The sequence below is a fragment of the Protopterus annectens genome, chromosome 12.part0 (genome assembly GCF_019279795.1).
Source record: "Protopterus annectens isolate FY-2018-M chromosome 12.part0, PAN1.0, whole genome shotgun sequence".
NCBI classification, from domain to species: Eukaryota; Metazoa; Chordata; order Ceratodontiformes; family Protopteridae; genus Protopterus; species Protopterus annectens.
The window spans coordinates 1,501,339,402-1,501,365,709 of NC_056746.1; the positions used below are offsets into that span (position 1 = coordinate 1,501,339,402).

General features: G+C 40.8%; 1 protein-coding gene across 3 annotated transcripts in view; it reads right to left on the bottom strand.

Annotated features, from left to right (window-relative positions):
• Positions 1-17,524, bottom strand: part of TOM1L1 (target of myb1 like 1 membrane trafficking protein) — a 1,502,644-nt gene extending 1,485,120 nt beyond the window's left edge. Inside the window, exon 1 of one of the 3 annotated variants that reach the window (XM_044090473.1) lies at positions 17,254-17,524. In XM_044090473.1, coding sequence (XP_043946408.1) covers positions 17,254-17,311 — 58 coding nt within the window. In that variant the 5' untranslated portion in view covers positions 17,312-17,524. The remainder of the gene's footprint in view (positions 1-17,253) is intronic. The other 2 variants (XM_044090474.1, XM_044090475.1) reach the window with 2 other exon arrangements.
• Between the last annotated feature and the right edge of the window lie 8,784 nt (positions 17,525-26,308).

A 26,308-nucleotide genomic window follows, 5' to 3' on the forward strand; every position in this document is an offset into this window, starting at 1 on the left:
AAAGCTAATGTCCTCAGCCATAACAAAACTTGCCCTCAGCTGTGACATCCACCCAAACCCTGGCCCCCACAACTCCACTGAAAATCAGCCTAACAACCTCACCTTCTCTCAAATTACATCCAGTAGGATGCCAAATGACCTCCTTATCTTATGCCTAAATATTAGAAGTACAACAGTCATAAGTGGTGTCCCACAAGGCTCAGTCCTGGGACCCCTACTGTTCGGCATATACTTCTCAGAAGTACAGGCAAACACAGGAGGACTATGGCTAACCAAATTCGCTGATGACTGCAAACTGGGAGCCACAACTGACTTTCTGGCTGACAGGGACAGCCTCCAAAAGGGCCTTACTGAGACGGACACCTGGTGTCAAAAGTCATGGCCTCAAGCTAAATGCCAAAAAATGCATAGTCATCCCATTTGGGAAAAACAAAACACCCACAAATTACCACATAGGTGGCAGCCGCCTTAAGAGAGAAGAGGTAATAGGAGATCTGGTGACCCAGGTAGATAGTAATTTCTCCTTTGACAATCATATTGCAAAGCAGTTATGAAATCCTTCTATGTGGCCCAGCTAATTACTAAAGGGTTAGCATCTAGAAATAAAGAGGTTATAGTGCCCCTCTATTCGTCACTCATCAGACCCATCACAGAGTACAATGCCCCATTTGGGATGTACCTCACAAGACACTTCCAACAGCTGGAAAGATCACAAAAGTACCTCACCAAGCGGATTACTGGCCTCAAACATATGTCCTATGCAGCCCGACTGAAAAAACTCCAGCTGTACTCAGTGGCATATCACTTACTCAGAGGTGATCTCTGCCTGACTTACAAAGCCATGTCCAACTCAGAATTGATGGACATGCTCCACCTAAAGAAATCCAAGTCACTGTGAGCCACACGCTCCAGTGAGCTAAACCTCACCACAACAATAAATAGAACATGCTGGAGGGATAGATTCCTGTCACAGAGACTCCTCATGCTTTGGAACAAAATTCCAAACTACATTAGGCAGAGCCACTCACTAACACTCTTCAAGAGAAACCTTGACGAGTGGATGGGTAACAGAAAATATACCCCTGGAATCACTTCACTGGCTCTGCTAGACAGAGGATCAGTTAATCAATGGGGCGGTGAAAGCCACCACACTCTGGCTAGGCTTATAAATGACCTTGGATAGACAGCCTATTACCTACCTATGAACCTATAACCAATAAGATCCATGAACTCCACGCTACCATAGACTTATACTCCCCAGATATCATTATAACAGAAACCTGGCTCAAACCTCACATTACCAGTGAGCAAATTCTCCCTTCAGGTTACGACATGCTAAGAGCAGATCAGTTGCACAAAAAAGGGGGTGGTGTAGCTCCACCTGTAATGTATAAACAGCATCTAAAACTTCAAATTCTAAACTTATCAGCCCCTCAAATTGACAAAGAAGAAATAATCTATACCAACCTAAAAGTAAACAAAGACAAAACCATTAACATAATCGGATGCTACTTCCCATCTAGCCACAATATCCCTCCACTAGAAAACCTCTTCAGCTGGGTAAATCATCACCTTCCACAAGAAGCCATAATTTTAGGTGATTTTAATGTTGACTGGCTATCCGGTTCCAACCACTGTCCAGCCCACCATCTAAACCTTTATGGTTTCATCCAACTCATCCAGACACCCACCAGAATAAATAAAAATCCCAACAATCATACTACTCTTGACTGGATACTAGTCAGCAAGAGCCCCAATCATACATATCTGGCTGCCTACCAGAGAGCCTCAGTGATCATACCCCAACATTCCTACTCAAACAGTATATATCAGGCTAAATCCATTACCTAAATCGTCAAATACGTAATAAAGTAAACTTTAACCTAGGCAACTTCATCTCATCCCTTAAAAACTGCAACTGGACTCCACTAAAATACCTCAACCTTGATGACACTGTCCAATTTTTCAATACCACCTTCCTTAAAGTCCAAAACAACCATGCGCCCACAAGAGTTACTAGAGTTAAACCCCAGTCCTCCCCATGGCTACAAAAAGCCACTAGGTCAGAAATGACAAGCCATGATAGAGCCTGGAATCACTGGCACAAAACTAAAAACCCCTCTGATAGACAGAAATTCCTTAAATTATGTAACAGAGTCAAAAAACTAATAAAACAGGACAAAATCCTATATTACCAGTCTGCCCTGAACTCCACCCAATACAACCCTAAACAATTCTGGTCAACCATCAACTCCATCATCCACCCAGGAAACGTTGGAACCCCTCAACCAAACAAAACAAACTTATCTGAAAATATGGCCACCTCTTTCAATACATACTTAATATAAACCATTCTATCACTAGCAAGACAACATAACCCCCCTCCCCTCCACCCTCCAACAACACCTAGTAACCTGCCAGCCACATTCTCTTTTTCTCCTATTCCTACCTCCAACATAAAAAAACTCTTTATCAAAACTAAAACCTACAAAACGAGCAGTGAATACCTTAAAATTGCAGCTGAAGCCCTAGCCTACCCAGTCAAAATCCGGATCAACTGATCTTTGTCTGAATGCTATGTCCCTTCACAATGGAAAATATCCCACATCATTCCCCTCCACAAAGGTGGGCCCTCCAAAGAACTCACCAACTACTGGACCATAGCAATTCTCTCTCCTCTCTCCAAAATACCCGAGAGATGCATTCACTCTCAAGTTCTAAACTACCTCCTATCTAACACAAAACATGGTTTCCAGCCATACCACAGCATGACCACTGCCTTACTTGCTTTTACTAATACAATCCTTCAACATAAAAACAATGGGTATTTCTCCTCTGCAACTTTCCCAGACCTATCTAAAGCATCTGACATTGTCTCACAAACAACTCATCTCTGTTCTCAATAATCTATCCTTTTCTCAATCTGTCACAGACTGGTTCCAGAGCTACCTGACTGGCCTCCAGCAATCCGTTTCAATTGAGGTTCCCCAGGGATCCATCCTTGGACCCTTACTCTTCTCCATATTCACAAATAATCTAGCCTCTTCTACCAAACAGGCCACTCTCATACAGTATGCAGATGATTCCACCATCATCTGCTCAGCCCATTCCCTTCCTGAACTTCAAAAGATCACACAGGAAACACTTTCCTCAGTTGAAACTTGGCTTTCAGATGCACAGTTAATACTTAATCCTAACAAAACAAAACATCTTCCAATCCACCAAACACAATCAAAACACCCCACAATTTACTATTACAGCCAATGATAACACCATTATCCCCCAACAGACCACACCAAACTACTTGGAGCCGAGACTGACAATAACCTCAAGTCTGACATACACATCTCATTAACCATAAAAAAGTACACAAAAAAAAAACTACAAGCTTTATACAGAAATAAGCAATTCCTCACCAAAACAAACAGGATTTCAGTTGAAAATAGCTACCTAATCTCCACGTCTCTCCAATATTTACCAACCTAAGGCAAAGCGAATTAAGTAAACTTGAAATTTGCTACAACAAAATAGCAAGGTTTGCCACTGGTGCAGCCTACCTTAGCCACCACTGCACCTCACTGACTGAACTAGGCTGGCTAGAACTCCCTCACCTCCTTCAATGGTACCAACTCTCACTCACCCACAAACTAGTAAATCATCCTCTAAAAGTCCCATCCCTCCAAAATCTACTCCAACCCTATCATACCACCAGACCACTACACACCAGCAACAAAAATCAATTACAGGTAACTAGAACCAAGAACTCTGCTGAAGAAGCACTCTTCTCCTACTCCATAGCAAAATTATGGAATATCCTATAATCTCACACTATAACCTCTACATTATATTCACACTATAATGTCTACATCATCATGTACTAAACTTCAAAGCTGTTCTAAAATCTCATCTAAAAGAGCACTGGGCATGCCCCAGTAACAGCCCTCACTAATATCTCTACTCCAACCACCCTAAAACTATCTTCCACCCTACTAACTATCTGTGGTTACAGCCAACTACACTGCTTGTAAACCTATATCTCAGCTGTAATCTTACTGTTATTCATGAGGAATATCTGCTAGCTTAACTATTATGATACTTGCCATCTTAAATGGCACCGATGCTATAAATTTATAGTACATACTCAATTGTCCTTCACTTACATATATTATTCATTTTGAACTATGTCTGTTTTACTGCTATTGTTAAACAAAAAGCTTACCTATACTTCTTGTTATCTTATAATTAAATGTTCTTTATTGTGGAGCTTTTCTCCCCGGGCCTCCACTGAAAAAGGACCTGTGTCCAGTCAGATTTTCCCAGTCAACAAATGTAAATAAATAAATAAATAAAAAATAAAAATAATATTGCTCTTACAGAACTAGACAGTTGGTGGAATGGTTTTGTATTAGCATGCATTTCCTAATGGGTATGAAGTTTGCATCTCACCTGTCTGTTATTAGTTGCTCACAGCAACCTTTAGTCATTTCACAAAACTGCAAATGTTATGACAAACGGAACAGATATATGAGCCATAAATGTTGACATTCTGTTAAACTCTGTACATTTGTGGGGTATGGATGGTGAACACTGACTTGATACAAGTACTGACACAGTTACGGGACAGCCTTTACATCCTGCTGCTACAGTGACTTGCTACAACCTACTGTTCTACTAGCCACCGTCTAGGTTACTGAGTGCTGTGTACTGTCCCACCATTGTGTCTGTCTTTGTCCAGCTTTCTTGCAGTAACAAATACTGACATATGGACAGTCTGTAGAACTCCTACCACAGGTGTAGCTCACATAAAAGACAGTAGGTGCAGCCAGTCTCGAACCATGTACCCCATCAACCATGGTAATGTACTTACTTACTAGGCCACAATAGCCACCAGACAGTGCAGTTTACTTCCTAATACTATCAACCACAGACAAACATAGCACTTTGACCGCTGCATACTGGGGAAATGATACATGACACCAGGTTGATTGGGACAGCCCAGGGATTGTGTGGTCTGCTATTACCTTGCAAACATAATGTTACTGCAGTTGTATGGGAACACAGGTGTGTTGGAGGTAAGGGACTCTAGCATTGACAGTCAAGCATCTGTCTTGTGACCCCGCTGTATGTCATTCCCTCACATAGTGCATTGGGCTTTGCTGGCTTGGGGCCTCTGCATATTAAGGGTCAGCCAGTATTGGACAGAGAGTTCCTGTTGTCCCACACAGCTGTCAGTTGTCTGCAGCTATCCCTGTAGCCCACTCTATTCACTTGCATACATGCAGCAGGTCCATACATATGCTACCACAGTCTAATACCCCATTTATTTCTTGTAAAGAAGAGTGACTTACCTTGTGCCATCAGCGGTTGAAATAACAGTGCTTCAGGGCTGCCTCTGTCTGATGCATGCTGTACATAGCCAATACATGATAAGGTACAGGTTGTGTGGTGTGGCTGGCTTCCTTTTTACTATGTATGTGAGTCGGAGTGAGGTGGCGGTCCCTAGGTCATCACTACATGTGCTATGCATTGCCTCTTTGCCAAGGCCAGGGCATACTGGGCACACCTACACTGCCTACAGGAATAGGCTTGGGGGGGTTCCTCCTCCAAGTCCCCCTGTGGCTGTGGGGACCTTGGCACTGGTGGGGGGCTGTGTTTCCCTTCCCTGTGATGTTCCTGCCACAGCTGTTTCCCCAGGATCATATTGTGTATCATGTCACACACTGTGAACATCTGTGCAAATGTGGCTAGAGAGTACTGCAGGGGTCCACCAGATATATCAAGGCAGTGGAACCGTATCTTGAGCAGCTCAAACACATGCTCTATGATGTTCCTAGTTTGTGTGAGTCTCTCATTATGGCATTCTCCTTCAGTAGGTGTGTGTGCATTTCTGATGGGTGTCATCATCCACAATTCTACGTAGCCAGTGTCCCCCACTAGATGGCTGTATGGGATGTCCCCCCTGGCAAATGTCTGGAACAGCTCTGAGGTATGCCAGATGTGGGAGTTGTGATAGCTGCCAGCACACACATTCATAATAATGCCCTAAGCATTGCACATGACCTGGCAGTTGATGGAGTGATACCCCTTGCGGTTGATGTAGACCCTACCCTTTTCACTGGGTGGTGCTTTGATGTGCACATGAGTGCAGTCTATGGCACCCAGTACCTCAGGGTAGTGTGCTACACAGTGGAGGAGACTCATATTGCTGACTCTCTCCTCAGGGGTGTTGGTTAAATAAATGTGCTCACTGGCATGTGCTTGCATGGCATCCAGGAACTGGTGGAGTATTCTGGATGCAGATGCCTGTGAGATCCCCATTATATCCCCAGTTGGTCTTTGAAAAGCATCTGTAGCTAATATTCTAAGGGCTATACATACCTTTATTTCCACTGGGATGGGTTCCCCTCTGTTGGCTCTGGGTCTGAGTTGAGGGCAGCAGAGCTCGGTGAGTTCTTGTAGTATGCCCCTATCCACCTTGTAGTGGTCTACAATCTCCAGCTCATGTAGCCCCTGGAAGGTCACCCTGGGCCAGAACACTCTTCTTCTTCTCAGTCTGGGCCTATTGTCAGCATCATCATCTTCACTGACCTTAGCCTCAAGCACATACAGATGTAGCAGAGTAGCCCCTAGCATTTTGTCAGTTAAAATTCCCAAGTGTGTACTCCAATGGTGCAAAGTATGTGGAAAAATCAGATTGTAGGGTGTGTGCATACTTTATAGTGGTGTGCTGCAGTTGTAGCCTGTGTGATTGGCTCATTACTCTGCATTACACCTAATAGGTATAGCATTGGGGGTTTGAATGGGCCAGTGTCTATTGAACAGGGCTTATCAGTCATTTCTATCAAATTGGCTTTCACAGGCAATTTGTTTTTCCCCTTATTTCTTTGACTGCTAAGCGGTGCGGCTTGCCGCTCAAACCCGTGGAGCTAAGAACATGCTCAGCAGCATCAGACACCCCCCCCCCAGCTTAGCCGTACTTAGCTGAGCGCAAACAGGCGCCGCTAAGCTTCAATCTGCTTTAATGTACTGTGACACACCCCCTTGTGATATCAACTATCTGTTCTGCCTATACCAATATGGTTCTAGCCTTACCATGGTTTGTACCTGTGGACACGGTGGCCCTTTTTGCTATTCAATAACCCTGGCTCATTTACATACACCTAACTGCTTATACCCTGGATAGTTCACTACACCAGGGCCTGTCTCCTTAGCAATCACTATAACCTGCCATTGTACGATTCTACCTGCTGGGCACTATAAAGCAATATTTTTGCAAGAGTCTAATTTTCATTTTATAAACTTTTTATTTTTTTGCATAATGGCATGTTTGCGTGTTTCTGCATGCCGCTTAAACTTAATATATATATTTAAAAAATGTTTTTTTTTATTTTGCATTGCTTTTTGGAATTACTGGCCACAGTTTTGGCCATTTGCATGCCTACTGTGCACTGTCCACCCTTTTTTGGGCTTTTACAGCCCCTGTTTAAATTTTACAGTTCGGTACACTGTCTCCAACCTCGTACATTTCCTACACTGACATGGCACCTACACGGGTGCCTTTGTGCTTGATTAATTGCAAATCAACTGCATCTGCATGGTTTTCTCCACCTTATGAGGTGATTTGCATTCCGCGAACACCTCCATGTCCGCACGCTCGTGCACACCCCTCAGCTCTATTTCCTGGATCGCTTGGTGGCCATGTTCTGTGTTTGGGCCACAACACTATTCTTACAGGGAGAATCACTACGTGTAGGCTTTATTGAATTCCAGCCTTCCTTTTTTATTCAAAATTAATTTCTTTTTTATCCTTCCTTCACCAGCTATCATAGTACCCTTTACTAAAAGCAACATGACACAAACTGCAGTTTGAAAACAGGGATTTTCATTGAACAGCATGCAGCATGCTTCTTCCTTCGGTTAAATATAAATTTTCATTTTAAGTAAAATTTGAGAAATATTACTTGTATTAAATTCATAATAATCAAATCCTTATTTTCTGGTTTCCATAGTTTTAGGTATCATTCAGAATGCAAAACATTTTGAAAATAATCACATTATTTTCCATATAAACTTTTAGCATTTTAAATACATGTACCCAGTATATTTTTAATGGAATGTTCCACATTTAAAAAAAAACTTTTTCATCTCTTTTATTTTTGCATAATTTTCTCTCTGAAAACATGAAGTAGCTTTGCAGGAAATGTCACCCTTGAAATGTCCATAATCTGCTTATCTAGATGTGCTGACTGGTGGATTGTTCTTTGTCACCCTCTCCTGCCCCCAAACCACTTTTCTTTTTACAAATTCATCTTGTGCCTGTTGAGGGGTTTTGTAAATTTTTAATCCAAGTGACTAGAAGACTCAAAGAAATGCCGGATACAATAATCTGAAATTAAGTCTCATTTCTCTGCAGAGTTTTACAGAAGGAAGAATTGCATTCTGTTACTTTTTGTTGGTAATGAAAAGTCATATCCACATAAACTCTTGTGCCTCTAGCCTTTAAGATGTCCCCTTCCTATGTAGAATACAAAGGATTTCCTTCCTTAGCTTGCTTGTGTGCAGTTTAACCAATATAGTTCTTGGTTGCTTTTTCTTTCTCGAATGAGGAATGTTTACTCTACGTGCTCTTTTGATTTTAATATCAGTAATACAAAGTCCAGCCCACATGCTGAGGTATTTTCTCATGGCATTTTTATAATCTTTCTCTTTCATTCCTTCTAGTACGTCTGTAATCCTCAACATGAATCGTGTGACTCATCCTCAAGTTCATCTAGTTTCTATGCATTTGTTCATTTTCAATTACTGTCCCACCACTTGTCTTTTAATTCATTTTCAGCAGTTTGCATGCCAGTATTTCCTTTAAATGCCTGGTTAAAACATATTCTATTTATTTTCTTATGTATTTGCGTTAGTTGACCAGGAAAGTCTAACTGGGCATAGTAGCCTTTTTCAGATGTGGCCTGGGGATAAAATCCCCACAAAAAGAAATTATATACAAAGTGCTACATACATGCTCATAGTAACAAACATTTAGTACCATTTTTTTGTAAAGAAGTAGATCTAAGAGATAAAGCCAGACATGTTAAATACTTATTTAAGAAATTATAAATACAAGATAAAGTACCAACAAAAGCCTGAAGGTATTCTATAAGCAAACTCCAGATGACCACCACGACTGTAAAATTAATTTAATGTAGACAAGTGCTTTCACGTAGAACACCTACGCTTTTTCAAGTGGTTAAAGACTTGAAAAAGCATAAGTGTTCTATGTGAAAGTGCATTTCTATATTAAATTAAATGTTACAGTCATGGTGGTCATCTGGAGTTTTTTTTTCTTTAGAAATTACAAATAAAAAAATAGAGGTAATACAGACATTTTGCTATAAAGACTGGGCATGATTAGCAGTGTAGTCCTGTACGATATCCTCAGATAACTCAGTGAGTGACCAGGCTGTAAACCTTCCACTGCTACTAAATCTGCATTTCCAACCAGAAATGTCCAAATAGCTGGTGATTCCATCATCAGGCACACTGACTCTACAATCACTAGACTGGACAAAACAACAAAATGACAGCTGCCTTTCAAGGGTTATGACCCAAGATGTCATGAGGGTCCTACATTCTGTCCAACAGGGAAGGTGTCACTATTACCTGTTAGAAGCTCCTGTAGGTGTGAGTGACCTGAGGTGCTCAACCCAAAAGGTCATGCAGAGAGGCATACTGGAGCTTTGTATGCATATGTCAAATACAGGTAAAACTCTCACCCTGAGTGGACTCCTTCTCTCACCCAGAATGATGCCCAGATTTAAAAATATAACAACAACAATAATGATAATAATAATTGGCTTCAATAATTACCTAAGTAGCTGAAGTCATCATAAGGGAATCCAATATGTGCCAGCTTGGCAAAAAATGACCAACAACCCAACTTACTTTGACAAAATGGTCAACAGACCACATTAGTTTTCCAAGGATGGTCTGTACCTTTCCTTTCTAGACTTTCAAATACTGGCTAAGGTTTTATCCACCCCATAATGCCTTTTTTAACGAATGCCATATTAACAAACCTACTGATACAACAAATTCAACTGAATAAAACCTCAAAATGTTACTGGTCAATGCCAGGTTCCTAAACAAAAAACTATGCTCCCTACACGCCCTCCTCACACTTGAGAATACAGACATCTCTGTAATTACCAAAACATGATTCAAAGTGGCAGAGAGTACCCCAGCAGTGCCATACACACTTTTAGACCATTAGCTACACAGACAAGGGCTAAAGATGGAGGTGTCACAACATACATCAATAACAAGCATACCTCTAATGGTCAAACAGAATGGCATGCTGGAGTTCCTCCACATTCAGATCACCACAGGCAAAATCCTGTACCATATCCTGGCAAGCTACAGGTCACCCTCCATGTCCCAAGAAGCTCGCAATGCATAACTGGTCTTACTGCAGGCACTTACCATCCAACCTAACACCTTATTCATGGGTGACTTCAATTATCCCCTATAGCTCGGGAATCCTACACAGCCTCAAAACAGGGAATTTCATTAAACAGTATGTAGTACACCATACAAATATATATGCACACATACACATATATCTACAAATTCCCAAATCTCCTCCCCCCACGCCCACTAGAGGATCCAACATACTGAACCTCATGCTGACAAATATGAAAGAAAGCTGAGCCACCCTCCTCATGTCTTTTCCTCCCCGGTAAAGTTCAACCATGAAGCTGTCTCCCTCAAAATCACATCCATAATCCCATTAAAACCAGTAACAGTTAGGGACTATTCCAAGGCAAAATTACATGTTCATAAGTGATGGTTTGTCGAAATCTAATGCCCTTTCAAACCCCAAGAGCACATCAACCTATGTTGAATTGCAATCAGAAACTCTGTACAACCATGCCAATGGCTGCATACAGGCTGCTGTACCTACCAGAAGTAAGCCCAGAACTAGCCCCGGAAACAAAGTGCCCTGATGGCATTCCCCAGATTAAACAGGATATATAACAAAAGGAAAAGAATTATGGCAAATATCAGGAAGGGTAACTCCCATAAGACAGAAACTCTCTCATCAAACTAACAGGCAACTAAGAGGGTTAATTAGGTCAAGCACAAGCAACCTTGTGGTAAAGATACCCTCCTAGGCAAAGGACACCCTTCTACAGCTCTTGTCAGAAACCTGAAGAGCAGCACACATCAATGTGCTGAACTGGTGGTTAATGGTACAACACTCACAGAGCCTGGTGATATAGCAAACCTATTAGCAAGACAAATGCAGTTCCAACTTTATCCCTGTCTCACCCCTAGCCATCCCACCATAACACCCTCAAACATAACCACTCCTACTAGGGAGCATGTACTGACTGCACTCACTAAACCCAAGAACACAGTTTCAATGGGCTCCTGATAACATCCCAGGATGCCTCAATAGTCTAAACTATGACTTAACAGGATCTCTGGAGTCATTATTTAACTATAGTCTTAAAATAGGCTTTATGCCACATGAGGAGGACTGCAATGGTAATCCACCTTCATAAGGGAGGACTTTCATCAGATCTTGACTCTATCTGTTTTGTAAAGCCGTGGAAAGAATCATCATGAAAAATTATCAACAAGGACATAGCAGACCTCCAGACACTGGGCCGATCCCAGTTTGGTCATGCTTACTGAATCTAATGGACTTCTTTGAAAAGGTGACTAAGGCAATGGATGAGGGGAAAATGGTGCATACTGTCCTACCGAGATCTGGCTAAGACATTTGATACAATACCCCACTCAGGCTCAACAAACTTACAGAACTAGGTATAAATCCCTTTATAACATCACTGAAAGGACCCAGGAGATTAGACTCAATGGAGTCCCCCAGGGTTCTGTGCTAGGACCAAGCCTTATTGGCATCTACTTTTCAGATATAAAAGCCAATATCAAAGGTTTCTAGCTAACCAAGTTTGCAGATGTTTGCCAACTGGGAGCAGCCACTGAATTCCCCCAAGATCAGAACACCTTTCAGGAAAGTCTAAAACAGACAAACGCTCAGTGCCAATACCATGGCTTAAAACTCAATACCAAGAAATGCATTATAGCACCTCTTGTGAAATCTGTCACCCAGGTAACTACATCATCAGTTGTGTGGCATGGCAAGTTAATGCAGTCTGCAAGTGCAATTGTCTTGGGTTCAAAATATGGCACAGTTGTTTATTTCTTGGCTAGGCTTATAAGGGCCTCAGGCCTATGATCGATAAAACACCCTTAAAAGTTGATTCACTAGTTAGGGATCTGGGAGCTCATGCAGACAGTAATCTAGTCTTCAACCAACATGTGTCCATGCTAGTAAGAAAATCCTTCTGTGTTGCTCAACTTATAAGGAAGGGCATGGCATTTAGGTCGAGAGAGAGGTCATCATACCACTGTTCTGGGCCTTCATCAAGCTCATCATAGAGCATAATGTTCCCTTTAGTATGTACCGGACTAGACACATGCAGCAACTGGAACATCCATAAAGGTTCCTTACAAAAAGAATACAGGGAGTAAACACAATGTCCTACACTGATTGCCTCAAACCCCTATCTCTTTACTCAGTATCATGCAGACTTTTCAGAGGTGATCTTTGCCTGGCATACAAGGCATCCCTAGACCCTGTTTTGATTAATCTTTTTGCACAACCGCAAAACAAACAGCATCAAAACTGTTAGATTAAAATACCTAAATTTTGCTTGCAACATAAACAGAACATGTTGGAGAGACAGATGAAGCTTCTCAGAGAACTTTCATTCTCTGGAACAGGTTCCCCTGTCTCTGTTTAACTGCAACTTGGGCCAGTAGATGGTTAATCAGAAATTCAACCCTGGTATGGCTCCTATGTCTCTGATGGACACAGGCAGTCAGTAAATCAACCCCTATAAATCAAATTTGTAGGTCCCATTTGCATGGCTAGACTTTTTAAGGGCCCTGGTGGTCATTAGTCTAGTATACAACTGTGAACCTATGAACAAGGATGATCTGCACCTTTTCTTCCCTCTAACATAGCCCTTGGTGTGCTACTTTAGGCAATGTCCACCTTCCGGATTTTCCAACACAACAAAACAGCTTACAGAAAGTTCCATCCAGGTCATATCAATGTTGCTCTGCTCAATACAGGAAATCTAGAACTAAATTGTTGCATCTTGTCACTTTTCTCCAATGTGAACACATCCATATATACGTTGTAAAAGAGACTTGTTTTCATTGTAAAGGCAGCACCCTGTCTTTAGCTAGCTTTGATACCCATCACACAGGCAGGCTTACTAGAAACTGGTGTGACTATCAATAATTACCAAATATCTAAACAGATTCCCTTTATCCCCAAAACAGAACTTACTGAACTTCAAATTACCCTAAATAAGACAAATCATCAATCTACAGCCTGCTGTAGGTCATCTTCCATGTTCCTGGAGGATAACAAAATATTTTTTAAAAGGTGCTTACTGAACCACACATAAATAAAATATGTTTTCTGATGAGTGATTTCAACTATTCAATCAATTAACTGAAACATGTATGCCAGAAAGTTTGGATGAACCCAAAGGTTCCTAGACTTAGTAAATGCTAACACTTATCCATATACTTAGCCACCCCACGGTCAAAATCTTTTTGACCTTGTCATCACTAATATCAAATACTTACATTACTCCTATAGTATACTCATCAAATATCAATCATAAATCAATAATTGTCGCTTTACAGAATTTAAACCCACCACAAAGAACACCACTTATTCAAAAACTTTAAAAAGACAAACCTTTTAAAACTATATCATGAGCTCTGAAAATTCAGCTACAAGACTTCAAGCCCTCACCTATCTTCAGCTATAACTTATGCCAATGCATTTCACTCCCATTAAACAAGTGGTCCCAAACATAGCCATATTGGGGAGCATAAAAAATAACCACCTTGGTGGAATGTCAGCATTAACAAATGTCAGCATTAACAATCTCTATAACAAATTAAAGAAAAACTAATTAAAGGCAATAATAAATCAGTCTATCCACATTAAAGACCCTATCAAAAAGATCAGCAAAAAATCATAAAGCTGCCATAAGGAACATCAGAGTGTAGTATTATTTTAAATTAACATTCAAAGCCAAGAATAATCATAAATCCTTATTTATCAGACAATTAAGAAATAACACTGTTATATTCTGAATGAATCCACAATTGCATTACGCACTATGATCCTTGAAATATTGTCAGTATACTTGCAGATAAATTTAGTACCATCTTCCCACAATAAAAAAAAAAACTCACTGAACATCTACAAATTCCCAATCTTCTCTCCCAAGATTATAATAAGCCATGTCCTAATAAGTCTATGGGCTACAGAAATATATCTGGTTGCTTAACCATTAACACCAAATACACCTTCTATGAATCGCACCCCATGTCCAATCCCTGGAACTATAGCCCATCAGGAAAATAAGCCTAATTTTCACAGCCATGGAACATATTACATCTGATGACCTCTGAAGCTCTTCCCAAGACCTCTTAAAAATCTATAAGCCCAAATCTAAAGCAGGATGTAACTTGTGCAGCTACCACCCCTCTATTGAATGGAACAAACTTCCCCTCGAAATTCGAACCCACACGCATCCCAAACAATTTAAACTAACTCTAAAAGAATATTTCAACAGGAAATGGATCTGCCAATGCTCAAGCCCTCCTTGAAGACTCTCTACTTCACCTCCCTAATTAAAGTCTTCCTCTCCATTATACTTGTACTGTATCCTGTTAGATAAATTGCAAAAAAGTTTTTTGTACTTCTGTGTTGCATTTTTATACTATTTTAAAAATTTTTGTGGCTGTAATCTAGCTTTTTTAACATTTTTTATACTTAAATAATATTTGTAATGATGACAAAAGGTATTCTGTAAACTCTCAAAAATGCCACTTGTATAATATCTGTAATTAATGACTAAATGTTATATGTATGTACAGGAGCTTTTCTCCCCAGGCCTCTGCTGGAAAAAAGCTTCAGCTCAGTCAAATCATTCCCAGTCAACAAATGTAAAATAAAATAAATAAAATAAAAATAAATAAATACATATATTTCATAAACTCTAATATTAAACATCTTACTGCTCTAGTCCAGTAACAATATGGTTTGTCTTCTGTATGTTCACTGAAGCTGCAGATGGTGGCTATGCAGTTCATACAGCATACCTGCATATGGCCAAGGTCTATGACAGTATTACCCATCACGGAATTGTAAATAAGTTTAGAGGCCTAAATGTAGACCTTTATGCTGTAAGACAGAGAGCAACCTTATGCTGCAAGATGGATAGCAAATTGGCTGACAAATGGGATCAACACAGTTACAGTAGCAGGTGCTACTGCAGAAAGCCTAAACATAACCAGGGGCATTACGCAGGACTCAGTACTTGGACCCATTATGTTTGGCATCTATGCCTTGAATCTCCAGACCACTACACAGGCAGTACACAAGGTAGCAAGCATTACTAAAGTGGTGCAGGGAGAACTTTCCCTTATCCTGCCTATAACCTTAACCCTACACCTTTCCTTAGAAAAACCTTTTCCATTGCACTGCCATACACTTGGACACACGCTACAAACAAAAACACACGGTGTTAAATCTATCCTTTTACCTAACTTGGTCTAACCCTAACCCAAAACACTTGCATATACACGTACACATAAATAAATCCATCGATCTGAATATTCGGCCAAGTAAACTGCTTCCATGTCTATGCACATATCTATACCTGCACACATACATACATGTATACATACACAGACACACACACTTATTTGCCTCACATAAAATTTACTGAGATTTGGAGGGGGGGAGTCACATATCATAGGAGTCGATCATTAGTATGGGACTGCCACCTTTTTTCCTCCAAAAATTACTATGATTGGGTTGACCTAGGGACTTTCACCCATGTGGCACAACCATGGAAACAGTACACATAAGCAGTTCAGTTACTGGGGTGCACACCCCATTTTAGGGTGCAAGAGCTTATCCACTACAAAAATATTTTCTTTTTTTTCCCTACATAATTTTAATTGTGAGTGGTGTTCACAGTTTAGTGATTATGAGCCTTTGTGACTGGTGTTCACAGTTTAGTGATTTTGTGACTGCAACTCTAGGATGATTACAGCCAAACTATTAAGCTTAACTTTATTAGTTAACATTTTCACATCAGATTTTCTACATGCTGCAGGAGTCCCTTTTCATCATCTCTGCAAATCTCACTGCAAAATTATTTCTGAAAATATATCTTCCCAGATGTTTTACGGAACTGCACAAAGGCAGATATATAGCATATGAAATGAAGACTTGCAATGAATATGTTGACAATTTGGTAAGATAATGCTTCTTGGCTCTGTTAAAGTAACATTATTAAAGGAAGCCAGGAATATAAGGTACTATATTTTAACACAAATATCAAAAAATATAAAACTGACACTTTTACGTAATACATACCAGTGCACTTAAAAACCTATACACAATCAATTTTCTAAATAGAATAATGCTCAGGATCAGCTTCTTCGGAAGCTTACTGATCACCCACAGGTGCTATTCGGCCCTTAGAAGTTAGGGTTCACCACACCCCCTAGACCTTTTGCTATTGCCAATATAACAACCACCTTTTTGAATACAATGGATTAACTAAATTACAATTAAGTATTTTATTGTACTTGTGTCTAAAAAACACACACTGAGAACAAAAAATAGGAGCGAAACGGTTAAAGTTATATGTAGCTGAAGGATACCTGGTTACCAATCAGTAGAACTCACTGATTACATAACGTTTTACGACATCAGTAAATAAAGAGAAAAAGGCAGCGTGTATCTGAGGGAGTTAGAAAGTATCGATTGTTTTCTAGTGATAATGCGTGTAACTGCTTTGCTGTATTGTACACGTATGTTACACACGCGAAACCCGTCTCATTTCCAACAAAAATTCAGGGAAAAAGAAGTAAGCACTTGAGTGTACACCTAATCATCTAACATGTACAGGTATACTGAAATTGCCTACCTGTCTACGTACAGTCTCTCTTACAATTCCTTACCTCGCGTAATATTATCCTCTGCTTGTGCTCAAAAAGAGTTTTTCAGTTGAACCAGAATGAAAGCCAACTTCGCCTGCTGTCTCTTACCAATGTCAACAAGCTAGGATAAAAACAATCACTTGCTGGCATAATGAAAGTTTTACAGTGGAAATCTTTTCAGCTTACCTATTAGCTGTCCCACGGGAGTGCTAAAAGGATCCCTGGCACTTTTTACTAAAGACATTTTTGGACGCTTGGTAACTTGGAGGATTCCCAGGTTCCTAAATCGATCGCGACTGTTTTTGTCCACGTGCCTTACCCCGTCTGACCCATACGCACCTACTTCCCTGGCAGTTTGGGGAATGGCAGCCTGGCTCCCTGGTAACCCCTCCCACGGCCCGGTAAGGGCGCGGTCGGAACTTCCACAACAGGTCAGGATGGTGTTAGTAATCTGCAGCCTCCGTTAGTCAGCAGGCAGCAGCAGCAGCGGCATTCGTTGTTAGCAACGGTTCTGTGCTGCTGGGTGATGACAGTACACTATCACAATGCCACAAACCATTCCTAGATAGCTTCTTCATTTTATCGACTATGTCACATTTCTGTGTACAACTGGTGACATGGACAAAAAAATAATCGAAGAGGAAAGCACTCGGGCAGTGACAGTTTGCGTTGTGCAGGTAACAGGGTTTGTAGAAATGCGGATATTGTGAAGTTCAGTAAAGTATATAAATGTGAGACATTAAATAAATATATGATTGTAAACCACACATCTTGGAAAGGACAGAAAATATCCGTGACATCCTCAAAAATCAGGCAGATTATAGGTATGGTGCGTATAGTTATATGGTTTGGTGATATCGTCAAATTTAAACCACACCACAGCGCTGCAGAATCACTTATTTTACGGTTACAGATGTGAACGTTGGGTGGCTGTAGTTGGTTGATTAGATGTGAGCCTTTACAGCGACCATATTGGTTCCAGATTATATCATGAGTATTAATCGTAAATTGAACCTCCTGTTAGAGGACTTCACGTTTCTCTTCCTCAGTTGCATGGTCGGAGGGGGTGCAACTCTCTGGGCATGTGCACATTTATGTAAATGTTCCACGCATTTATAACCACAAATAAAATGGATGCAGCTATACAACGTATAACTGTTTCAAGGAAAAGCTACAATTTGCGTATACCTGCATTAACCTTTTTTTTTTGCTATAAGCGTTACAATAACTATCATTGTGATTTTTTTTTAAACTTTTAAGCGTACTGGATAATTTATTATCTTCTTGCGTATTTTACAACAGTGGAAAGGACAAATACAGAGTCGCTGCACACTTGAGTAATGCTAGAGTCACTTAATAGTGATGCAAAGCATTTGCCAGGCACCTGTAATTTGATGTTTGTTTTTGTTTTGTTTTGTTTTTTTTTTGTGGCGGTTGAATAGTACCTGTGCTCCAATCACATCTCTCAACTTCTTAGCGCAAAAAAAAAAAAATCTGGACAAAGTTTAAAGCAGTGGGGGTCCAAAATAGGTAACGATTTTAAATATTCCCTTATGAACTTAGAAAGTTGCTAGAATTATAGGATTTGTGGTAACTGCGTTTTTCTAAATAATATGTCGCGGTAGTGGTGCTGCGGTAGCGTTGTCACCTCACAGTAAGACGCTGTCCGGTTCGATTCTTAGCTAGAGCGTCTTTTGCGTGGAGACATGCGTGAATGGGCGTACCTTCGTTGAAGGTTGTGCGTCAGGGCTGGTAACTCGGCACTTAAAAAACAACTACCAATCATTAGCGGACCGGAGTTCCGCTGTGGCGACCCCTAACCGGGAACTTCAGTCCTCTGTTATTTGACAGAAAACAACACATTTTATGAGATGTACACAAAACATACGATGCAAAAATCTGGACACTTGAGTGGTAAGGTGCACTTAAGGTCAGTGCTAGCATTTTAGGGGCTCCCAGCAAATGTCAAGTTGGAGCCCCCCCCCCAACACTTCAGTTTAAGTATCACCCTGTCACCCCCTCCAAAGGAACCTTTTAGTTCATGCTGCAGAGTTTTATGAGTGGTACACACAGACTGAACTGTAGCTACAGTGCTCGTACATGAGGACCAGGACTGTCTGTGTACCACACTATGTTGACTAATCTCACAGAGGGACATTCAGTTTTTGGCATTTACTTGCAACTGTGATACACTGCAACAAATGTAGGTACAGTGTTGGACTTAATGGTACCCTAGGCATTATCTACAGTTTCACCCCCACCACCACACACACACATACACACACACACCATCCAGTACTCCTCCCTGATTTTCTCCCTATTTGGGATTCCCCACACCATTCACATTACTTTTTTCTTCCTTTTCTCAAGAAGCCATGACATTCTATATGCTCTGAAGTGCATTTATTTATTTTTTTCTTTATACACAACCTTTTAAACCAGTGATGGTTTGAACAGAAATTATGTTTAACAAAAGAAATTCAGTGCTGCTGTTCAACTTTAGCTTTTCTTACATCCTTTCTACACACATTTCCTGACCAAGACATCGCAGTAGTAACTGTTTAGGAAATAGCTCATTTAAAATGGAGTCTCCCAGAACCATGGGCTTATAGATGCCCTGGGAATGGGATGCATTTTAGAGAATTTTCCCAACTTTTTAATCCAATTGTGGTTGAACAAAAATGAGTAAGGAAAGAATTTCAGTCTTACTTTTTTCTTTCAAGGAAGACATACTTTCTACACAGGGCTGATTGGTCAATGCTTACAAAACAGTAGCTCACAGTAAACTAACAAAACAATTGTTTTGAGGATACACAACTCTTCTCTGGGAATACTGCATGCCTTCCTACCCATCCCCCAAAAAAGATAGTCATCGGCCGTGCATTCTTCTTTTGTTAGACTGGGATGAAAGCAAATGTTCAAATGGCCAGAGTCATGTAATTCAAATGACTGCTGTCATACATATGTATAACATGCCTCCTTAGTCCTCACCCCATCCACCAAAGACAGCCACCTGTATATGTGCCTGATATGTGCTTGTGAGGAAAATGAAAAAAAAATGATTACAGTAATGTATTCTATTTTGTTGTTCCTAGACAGTATATTGCCTCTACATTATCTATAGTTGCCTTCTTTGTACCCTTCTGAGGTCCAAGAGAAAAGTAAAAGAATCAATGACCACAATGCCCCCAGTCCAAACACAAATTATAATGACCTTCTGTGCAGACCTGTACATTTTAATTATGGTGAAATTTAAAGATGTTATGACCACACCATCCCCGGACTCCCACACAACCTGTAGCAACCTTTGGTACACACCTCTAAGCAGGGCTGGGTTTAGAATGGCTGTGATTCCATGTCACAATCCATTTATGCAGTCTGGGATGTGGGAGCCACCAGACTCCCAGGAGCTCTAAGCATCTGGATGTTTTGTGATGTACTTTATGCCTTACTTCTGAAGTACAGCTACTTGTTAATTTTGTTACTGCTACTCAGAAGAGTTTTGTATACACCCAACATTGTGTGTGCACAAATAAAAATCAGTGATTTTTTTTTACACAGACACGTATACAAACATGCACACACTGCACATTCATCTTTAGAGAAAAGGGAGGAATTCCATCTCACCTGCTGCATGTTTCTGAGTTGCTGGGGTTAACTAGAGTGCATGGATAGATGCACATATAGAAAGGGTGGGTTTGCAGGCCCCACATAGAAAAAAACATAGCCAAGAATACTTCTCGGTGACAATATCCCTGTACTAGAAAATACTCTCTCTTGGCACACTCAATACCTAACAAAACTATCATCTTGGGTGATGTCAATATTAATTGGCTATCCCTCTCCTCAGATACTCCTAGCTCCTGTATTAATTTACATGGCTTCTTCCAATTAATCTCCATTCTTACTCACACTAACGAAACATCAAATTCTACCTCTCTTCTTGACTGGATACTAGTCTGTCATCCTCATAAATATCACTTCCCAGAAACACTGCCTGATGCTCTCAGTGACCACTGTCCAGTCAAAGTCCTCAAATTCTCTTCATATTATACTAGAACACACAAGTTCATAGCTTGTGACAAACTGTCCAATTTTGACTCTGATATACTTAACAACTATCTCTCGGCTATAGACACCTACCCCTTGAGGATGCCCGTTCAAAAATTCAGTTCCATATTTCTTAACATTCTCAACTCCATTGCACCCTTGCATACTATTAGAGTAAAATCTATCGTATCCCCCCCTGGCTTATACTCACTACCCGCTCCTTAATGCAAAAAAAGAGACAAAGGTTGGAGGATATGGTCCAAAACCAAACTCCCCTCCCACCTCCAACACTGTAAAGAACTTTGCAACCTTACGAAGAAATCCATCTCTAATGACGAGAAGAATTTCTACAATAACCCTCCAGCCTCACACTTTACTAACCCAAAGAAATTATGTTATGCCATCAACCAAATTCTTCATCCAGTTAGCCCCTCATCCCCCAACCATATCCCAATAATACTCCACTAGAAACTGCCACCAACTTCAACTCTTATTTCTTCAACACTATCAGCAAATTAACATTTCAAACCAGCTCCAACCCACATGCTAATAATCCCCCTGATCCTCCCACATCCTCCAACCCCTCTCTGGCCTTCTTTCTGAAAACTGCATCCACCAACTCATTAAATCCTTACTTCTAAAGCTTAAACCCTACTCCCCCTCCACTGATAATCTAGCACCACTCTTTCTCCAGAAAGCTGCTAACTTTTTTGCGTTCCCCATCTCTATTCTCGTTAACTGGTCCATTACTGAATCTAAAGTGCCCGATATTCTGGAAACATTTCTATACCTTATCCAGCCACAAGGGAGGTAACTCCTCGGAACTTGCTAACTTCAGGCCTATTGCAATTCTATCCCCCCTTTCTAAAATTCTTGAGAAATGTGTACACAATCATTTCCTCCTCCAAGAGAACCTACTTAGCTCCACACAACATGGCTTTTGCCCTAAACATAGCACCTCCACCACCTTCGTTTCCTTCGTAAACACCATATCCCAACTCAGAGACCATAACAAACTTGTCTCTTGCCTATTTCTTGATCTCTCAAAGGTGTTCAACACCATCTCCCATGCCGTTCTCCCGCACAAACTCTCAGAACTAAACCTATCCACTTCCACTGTCTCCTGGTTTGCTAGTTACCTTAATGACCGATATCAGTCTGTTAAATGGCTCTCTGCAACATCTCCTGCTCTGCATGTCAAGGTGGGTGTACCTCAAGGATCAATCATTGGCTCATTACTGTTTAGCATCTTTACCAACCTGTTGTATACATCTTGCCCACAGTCATTACTTGTGCAATATGCAGATGACTCCACTCTCTGACCTAAATACAGTGACACAGAAATCTTTCTTATCCATTGAAAATTGGCTCACTAAGAGCTAGCTAATTCTAAATCCAGAAAAGACTAAACACCTACTTTTCATCCTCAAAACTATGAACCATCTTAAATCCTCCTCAATCTCATCCCTCAACAATAGTCCTATCTCCGTCAAATCACACACCAAACTACTAGGGGTCATTACTGATAACCATCTCACATTTGATCTACATGATCTCAGCAACATTAAGAAAACCGACCAAAAACTTGGACTCCCTTACAGGAACAAAGAATGTTTTGTCCAATAAAGCTAAAATCTCCCTATCCCATGCTTACCTCCTCCTCAGCCTATTCTATGGCTCACAAATCCTCACTAACCTTCAAACCAGTCTCCTAAGAAAACCTGAATCCACCTTCAGTAAAGTTGCAAGATTTGCAGCAGATCATTCCTACCACTCGCACCACTGCCTTGCTCTTAAAAGGTTAAACTGGCTAGAATTTTCCTACCATCTGCCTCTCTCTCAGCTTCAAATGATACAATCTATTTTATATGTGTCCTGCTTCTTTCCCAGCATTGCCTCAGTTATCTCCCTCTACTCCCCACCAAGGTCTGTACGAAGCTTTGAACAAAACCTTCTTCAAATCTACAAGCCTAAAACAAAAATAGGACAAAATCTTTACAGTTACTCCCCTGCCCAGTCCTGGAATAGACTTCCAGGATTGGGCAGGGGATTAATGGTTTGGGAGGGTGGCCTAATGGTTAAGGTGTTTGCCTTGCAAGCACAAGGTGCAGGGTTTGACTCTCACAAGGGATAAATGGCTAGGCTTAAAATGGCTCGCAAGGGCAGTTAGCTTAGTACTAATCTATGAACCTATGAACCTTTGGATACTAGAAATATCAATCACCCACTTAAATTCAAAGCAATTACTAAAAACAATCTAAACAGGACATGGATCTGTCACTGTAACTACCCTCCTTGACTGATAACCAATAGTTATCACCACCCTCTCGCCTAACTCCCTTTCTTTCTTCTGTCACTAATATTGTACAAGTAAAAAGTTAACTCTTAATTTACAGCGATTGTGCTGCGCATTTTATTGAAGTAACCTGAGAGTTACTCTCTTAAGTGATTGTACAGCTTGTTTCTATTGATGTTAAAATGTATATACTCTCTGGGGTTGCTACTCATGTACTTCATATTGTGTTAATTCACTTATAATTTTTATGTATCTGAGTTTTGTTTTTCTACGTGTTTTTTTTTTTTTTTTTTTTTTTTTTTGTAATTGTGGAGTTTTCTCCCCGGGCCACTGCTGAAAAAGGGCTTTAGCTCAGTTGGACTAACCCAGTCAACAAATGTCAAATAAATAAATAAATAAGAACTCAATCAGAACTAAACACTGTGAAATGGGAGTGCTACTCACTGCACCATAGTGACAATGGACAGTTGAATCCTTATATGGAGATCACAACGGCAGAAGTATCATACCTGGAGGAGGCAACACAGATTCCTGGAGTGGAGAACCTTCATGTGCGTCATAGGAAGATACACCAGTTAGCAACAATACTGCATGTCTATGGAGCAGCTGTGCCCTCTGTATTGTCAGGAGTTCACTATAGAATCTTGAAATACTGAAATCCCGAATTTCAGTATTTCGAAATTCTATAGCCGAAAGCTTTAAATCGCGAAACCCCAAAAGCTCGAAATTCAAAATCCCAAAGTTCAGAGATTTTGAAATAGTGCTTCTGGTGTTGCAGTGTGTGAATGGATAGGTGTAAGTTCAGGTAAGTATGTATGTATGTATAAGTGTGTTGGTTAGGGGCTTTAGTGTATGTTAGTGTGTGTTGTGGCTGTGATGTGTGTGTGCAAGGGGCTATGAAATGTGTGGGTATGCGTTACCTTTGTGTCTGTGATTGTGCAATCTCGAAGTTAGTATATATAAGTAGAGAGTGTGTGGGGGGTGCAGCCCCCCACATGGGTGGTGCAGGGGGGCTTGCCCTCCTGCTTGCCTGTAGTATAGGGCATGTAGTGTAGGAATGTATGTTTGATTGTGGGGGACATTGTGTGTATGTGTGTGGTATATTTGTAGTGTAGGTTCATGATTTAAAATTTTGCGGTTCTGGGGTTTTGGGATTTAAAGCTTTCGGCTATAGAATTTCAAAATACAGAAATTCGGGATTTCAGTATTTCGAGATTGTATAGTGAACCCATTGTCAGACCCCAAATACATTGTATATGCTTCTTGTATGTATGTTAAGTGTGCAGACACAAAGGAATGGCAGTAGAGGTATCTGTCTATCCATTATCTACAAAGTGTGTACTTTTGTATGCAAGCATTAACCCAGGGCCTCCTTACATTTATAAGGGATAATAATATTCACTTTTTCTTTCTTGTATAATCTCAGGCCAAACCGCTGTTACAGGGACAGCTGTAAAGGCTGAGGCAGGACATTATGCTGAATTCAGCACCTACGCAGGGTATGAGGTTGAAACTAAGGCACAGGCTCTTTCACTGTCAGATAGCACATAGGTACTTGCTTTCTTCCATCTTTCTCCTGTGTCGTTCTCCATCCACTATTCAGGTAGAAGTATGGCCTTGACCGCAACTAATCTACATTTTGTTCAGAGAACACTCAACATACCCATTGGCTGAGTGCTCCCCCATGACTCAGAGCACCAGCAGTGCTCCCCCTCTGCATGCAGCAGCATCAGGCCACAGTACATGTGATGTATGTGCATATGTATATCCACCATACATTAGCTTATCACGTGTTCCCAACACCTTTGCATATCACAGCCAGCTCCTGATATGGGGACAGCATTGTGGTTCAATCAGCAGATGGGCAGGGCTATCATCCAGGCAAAGTCTGCTGCTATCCATGCTGATATGGAGATGACTGGAGTGCTGTGTGGTTACATGAGGATATGACCTATTACTGCCATTGTTTTGTTGAGGCCATAGAGTCTAGGGCTGATGCCATGTGGGGTACTCATGGATGTGATGGCACATTACTAGTGTGTCCATCTTTGTGAATGGGATAGCTAGTGTTACCATCTCTGTCCAATCCAGCCCTGTTGTCTGTGGTTAGGGTACCTGGGGTAGTTACAGTGGGAGGCCATCACAGTGTGCCCAGTCTGATTCTGTAGGTCTAAGGGTATCTCCCCTAATTCCTATGCTTTGTGAGTGGTGACAACTGCCAGATACCTGAAGGATACCTCCAAAGAAGCATCCATCCAGATCGTGTTCCCTGTCACAGGGGACTTATAAGTGCCCCCCCTCCTGTTATCACTGTACTAGTCAAGGGCTTATAGATCTGGACTAGATGCCTCTGTTCCACCTGTGCGTTTTTGTATTATCCCATGTCAGCTGGGTGGTACGATGGAGCTGCTGCATGTTTTACTGGCATTGCCAGAGGATACTGATGTGCTGGCTGTAGTGGGTCTGAACATCCCCTTGAAAGATGACTGGTCTGCATGCTTTCTGGTACTTATTTTATGTAGAATTTATCCTGCTACATACATCTTGTAAATAGTGGCAGGGATATAGTGCAGAGCCCTCCCAGACATATCCAGACAAGACAACTGGTTTGCACATGAGCAATATTATAGTGCTGTTTGGTGAAACTGTGTGGGTTCAGTACAGGCACAGAAATCATGCATGGTATCTTTCTGATTATGTTTGGAAAAACAGAAAGAAATGCGGTTTTGTGTATTTTTCTTATAGTTTTGTTTCTATTACTTGGTTTCTTTTTATTTGCTTACATTTCATCTCTTATTTTTTTCTTGATTTAAATATAAGAACATGATTTAGACTAAACAAGTAGGATAAAAAGCTGCTTTAGTTGTTTTGTTAAAAACATATTTTTCTCACACG